Source organism: Aphis gossypii, unplaced genomic scaffold (assembly GCF_020184175.1).
Source record: "Aphis gossypii isolate Hap1 unplaced genomic scaffold, ASM2018417v2 Contig00322, whole genome shotgun sequence".
Classification (NCBI taxonomy): Eukaryota; Metazoa; Arthropoda; class Insecta; order Hemiptera; family Aphididae; genus Aphis; species Aphis gossypii.
In genome coordinates, this window is record NW_026083065.1 from 282,912 (window position 1) to 288,428 (window position 5,517).

Here is a 5,517-nt window from a genome sequence, read left to right on the forward strand (position 1 = left end):
GGCCGACGATTGAAGTAACTTGTCGACGAGTGACGTTGCGACCAAACGCGGTCAGTTAAACTTGTCGGACAACGTATTCATTACTAACTCGTAATTGTCCGCCGACACCGGTATGCCTCGGACAGCGTCGGCTGCGGCACCCTTTAAACAACCTATTAAATAGTACATTTTATCAATGTTCGATGAATTGTGTCTCTTATCGACAAGAGCGAGAAATCTGTCGCGAAAATTGGGCCACGATCGGTAATCACCTTCGAACGTGGGTAGAGGTATATCAGGTAAGCGGGAGAGTGACTTGACCGGGTCCTCGCGCGGCTTTTGAACGTTAGACGTCCCATCTCGAAGATATGACAAATCGACGGCGTCGGCACCTGTCGGGATTAACCGCTGGGCAATATTTTTAGCCGAGTTAATTAGTTGGCGTACCAAAAATGTTTGCGCCGATGCCGCTCCTACGAATACTGCGGTTGGCGGCAACGACTCGCGGGGTGATGGGAAAGGGAAAATAGCCAATATATTACAGTAATAATTATGACAAATGAAATATAATAACAAACGATATAACGCGACAAATATAAATATAAATTACTATAAAATAATCGGCTATGCCGAGCGTCTAGCGTATACAACAATAATATAATATATATAATAATAAGAGTATAATTATAACACGATAACCGACCTGCTGGATGAGTCCGGGCTGGTAAGGCGACAGCTCTTGATGTCTGAATCGACGAAACTTTAAGTCCCCGGAATAACACCGAAGTGTAGCTAACACGTCAAGCCCCAACTATCTTGGGACTTCCGAAATGTTACTACACTTCACGGTATATATATATAAAAAGTGAACGACCACGAGGTCACTGACACACTCGTTCGGCGTACACGAGCACAAAAAAAACGGGTTCACAAAAAAATGGGCATGAGCCGGTACAGGACGAACGGTCCGACCGCTGGTAGAAGACAGCGACGGACGGGGCGCGGACAACCGGTGGTCAGCGACGCCGGTCGCCAAAAGCTCACGCAAGCGCACCTCGGCGTCGGGAGCGGGCGAGGTGACAAGACAGTTGTCGTCACAGGAGCGAGAACTGGCTCAGGCTCAAACACTACCTGTCATAAAAATAGAATGTCGCAACCATTTATTGCGAAATTATGGAACAAAATTAGTAGCTCTGACGTTAAATACTAAGTATCCGATTTCGTTGAGAAAACATATAAAATCAAACATATTACGATTTAGATTTTCAATAACTAAGGCAATTGAATATCGTAATAGCTTACATGGTCAAACAGACAATCAAAAATCAGTAGGCAAGTTAATTATTATAATTATTATTTATTTATTTTTGATAAAATTATAAATTAACATTATTATTGTGTTAAACATTACATACATTATTATTTAAGGATTACGACAAGATATAAATAACAGTTTTCGACACATTTTGGGTGCCCATGATCGATGTGAATCATACTTTTGTAAGGGTCCACAAGCAAATGAAAAAAATATGATTGAAGATGCCGAAAGATCAGGGCTTGTGAGCGAAGTATCAAAAATAATATCTCGTTTAGTAGCGAATGTTGATAGTTTACTGATGAATGTTGACAACAACGTGTGTGAACAATTCAATAGTGTAATTAATAAATATTTAGCGGGTAAACGAATAAATTACTCTCAAAGAAATTCATATAATGCTCGAGTTGAAGCTGCGGTTATATCATGCAACTCAGGTGGAAAGTTCTTCGGTTAATGCATAAAAATATAGTCAATGACATAAGTCCAGGTGAATAGTATATTAGTATGGCATTTTTATATATTATTATTCTAAACAAATAGTTATACCTAATATTCAAATAATATAATGATAATGATATTATTATTAATTACACTTATTATTTTACTAAAACTGATGATATGTATTATATTATTATATTATTATGTACTAGTACATGTTACTACTACTATAAATATATAATGTGTACCGAGTATAATATTATAATAGCCAATAAGTATACATTGTTATAATTCGTATATTATTTACACGAATCATTTACACAAAATGTATATTTTTTCTCTAGGAGAAATAGGAAAAAAAATGCTTGCTTCTAGTGAAAAGAAAAGATGTCGGCCAAAATCAAAAAAACTTCTTTTTACCGGAAATTCGGAAAAAAGGGATTATAATGGCCCGGATAAAGATTATGGTTTAGCTGAACCGTTGCCAGAAGATGGTATTTCAAAAGAAGTATTAGAAAAAAGCGGGCAAGTAGGTACCGCTCTGCTGTACATTAGGGGGTGGGGTGGACCTCGGACTAGGGTAGATTAAATTTGAATGCAATGATAAGTATCATTGTACACGAAAAACGATTCTGAACGGAGATGATTTGTCAGTCTATAATATATTATAATTGTTGTATATATAATGAAATTACAAAATATTAAAATAACATACGAAGCAGAAAGTCAATCAAACCGAGTCAGCAAAATTGCCACGACTACTTAAGGCGACGTCTGCGACGGGATGGAGGCTTTTTGTTTGTTTCGCTTATTGTGGTAGCCAACGAGCTGCAGTACTTTTACGTTTCTTTATATTATTTTATTTTTACATACTTTATTATATTTGATTTCTTTTTTTTTTTTAAAAAAAACGTCACTGTTTTTCTTTACTCCTTTTTTCAAAGGAGAAAAATATTTTATCTTACGAGTGGATACAGAGACGTTGTGGTGAATAACACTTTTAAAAAACAGGTAGTAAGACATTGTGGTACTTATTTTTTCGGCAAGCACTCGTTATCGTGGTCAGTCGAGAAAGAGTAAGACCTTGTCTAGGTAAAAGATAACTCACCCTCGAACATCCAGTACTCGTTATCGTGGTCAGTTGTTCGGGAGTAAAATAACCTTAGAGTTGTATAGTGTAAATCCTGTTGGACTTTTATTTAATTATCCTATTGCGCAGCACTCGTTACCGTGGTCACCAAAAGGAGAACTTAAATTAAACTCATACGGCAGGTGTCGATAATTTACTCGTTTGACGGTTAGAGAATCGGAAACCGAAACATATCTGTTATATACGCCAAGCCTTTGCGTGGCGTATACGACAAAGTGGCGCCCAACATAGGCTCGATACTTCACGGGATTACCTCGAAACATCGTTTGTTTTATTTTATTTAATTTTATTGTTCGTGTTTATAAACTTTTGATTTTTTTAATTTAACCTGAGTTTAAACGTAGTGAATAAGTATATGTGCCGTCCATAAAGTGAAAAAAAAAAGAAGAAGCATAGCGGTTTTCAATATAACTCCAAAGAAAAATCACCACAGTCCGGAAACAAAGGTACCCATTAACGATAATGATAAAAGAAACAGAGATAAACAATTCTTATAATAAATAAATATACTAAATTTTTATGTCTTGATGAATGATTTAAAAGATACAAAGTCGGAAATCTCAATTACTATTAATAAAGCCACGGACATTTACGTTCTAAAAAAAGAGGATCTAATAAAATATTGTAAATTAAAAAAATTAAATTCAGCAGGTAGATCATCCGATTTAAGATCCAGACTTAGTAGGTACATAAAAGGCATTTTAAGCCCAGATGACGTAGAAAATACTCTAAACAACGAGGAACGTATAGAAATTATAAATAAATCAATAGCCGAAAAAATTGATCTTGGAACATTAGAAAAAGAAGTAGGCCTACCCAATTCAAGTCCTGAAACCTCTCAAATAAACACAGAACTCACAAATAAACTCCTCCACACAACCATAGATAGCTTAGAATTATTTGACAATTTAAACAATAGTGTTAACCTATATTCAAATAAAGCTCAGGATATATTAAATTCAACCGAAATAAATTTTTCCGAATCTGAAAAGAAAACTTATAACTTAATACATTTAGATACTACCAATAATCTTGAAAATACTACAGTCCCATTTGAAGGAAATAAACCCGACGAAAATAATAAAAAAAATATTTTAAATCAACCATCATATACACGCAACACACAAAACATGTTTAACCAAGGCTCAGGGAATAAATATATGGTAATAAAACCAGATAGCTTTTCCGGACAAGGGGATATTAAATTATTTTTTAAACAATATGAAAAAGCAGCAGAAGTAAATAATTGGGACAATAAAGAAAAAATAAAATTCTTGTCAATATTTTTAAAAGACACAGCCAACACCTTTTTAGAAAATTTAGAAAATATAAGAGAAGATTGGACATGGGAAGATTTAAAAAACGAATTTCTTAGTGAATTTCAACCAATAGGATATTCAATACTTTTAAAAAATAAACTAGAAAATAGAAGACAGGAAAATTCAGAATCAACTAGGAGTTACATCACTGATATAGAAAACTTGTGTAGACAGGTGAATAAAAATATGAATGAGGAAGATATATGTATATATATATTAAAAGGATTAAAGGAACCAATTTTAAATGCAATTTCCCTACATGACAATAGCAATTTAAAAAATATCAGAAATAACTTAAGAAAATTCGAATTGATGCAATTTAGAATAAATTCTAGGGATACAAATCAAAACGAATACACTAAAATATTAAGTGAACAAGTTCTACAATTAAACAAAAAGACAAATGAAAGAGAATTTGAAGAATTTAAAATAGAACTAGAAAATAGAGACAGAGAACATAAAAAAGAGATTAAAAAATTAAGTGACGAAGTTAAACAAATAAGTTTATCTGGAAAAATCCAAAATAAATCCGTAAACTTCGTAAACGATAATTTTGATGAAATGAATAATTATAGCCGTTATAACGGTAGAGGTAGTAGTTATGAGAAAGAAATGAATTATCAAGCACCCAGACGAAACTATAGAGACAAAAGTCCATACCCGGAAGATTACAATCGTAAAAATAGAGAATCTAATATGGACAGACAATACGGTAGAGATAGGTCACTATCCAGAGATAGGGAATATTACAACAGAAGACAAAGAGAACCCAGTCCATATAGAAATAATAATAGAGATTACAGAAATAGGTCAAATTCTAGAGACAGAGACAGCAGCCGAAATAATTATTACAGCTCAAAACATGAATACAGTAGGGACAATAGCCGCGAAAGAACACCAGAACGATACAGAGACAATTACGAAAAAGAATCAAAAAAAGTAACATGCTATAAATGCAATGAAAAAGGTCATTATGCAGACAAATGTACCTTATCAAAAAACGATTAAATCCCGAGTCAAAAGAAGATTCGGAAAATACAACTCGGGAATATAATTACCAAATTAATAACACAATAATATCTAATGAAGAAAATAACGAAAAAATTGATTACTTACAATTCGTGGAAAAATGGTATAAAAAACAAAATTCTAATAAAACAATTAAAAATGATGACATCGAAAATAGTGAAATCGAAATTGAATACATATACTCAAAAAAAAAATACGTTGAAACCACTAACCGAATTCCAAGAATTTTTATTACACAACAATACAAATAAAACATTTAGTAGTGACTACGCAGAAATTACGGG

At 33.4% G+C, this 5,517-nt stretch overlaps 1 protein-coding gene across 1 annotated transcript; it reads left to right on the top strand.

The window, feature by feature from the left end:
• The first annotated feature begins 3,412 nt into the window (after positions 1–3,412).
• Positions 3,413–5,212, top strand: LOC126553758 (putative uncharacterized protein DDB_G0282133). Its single transcript, XM_050208877.1, has 2 exons — positions 3,413–4,378; positions 4,436–5,212. Exons 1-2 carry the CDS (start codon positions 3,413–3,415, stop codon positions 5,210–5,212), a joined length of 1,743 nt encoding a protein of 580 aa, XP_050064834.1.
• Positions 5,213–5,517: the final 305 nt, after the last annotated feature.

What these genes read in the sequence shown, in the direction of transcription:
- LOC126553758 (XM_050208877.1), top strand. Translation starts at nt 3,413, where the DNA reads ATGAATGATTTAAAAGATACAAAGTCGGAAATCTCAATTACTATTAAT. An exon ending in TAGAAAACTTGTGTAGACAG is followed by an intron (nt 4,379 to 4,435) that starts GTGAATAAAAAT and finishes AAAGGATTAAAG; the next exon opens with GAACCAATTTTAAATGCAAT.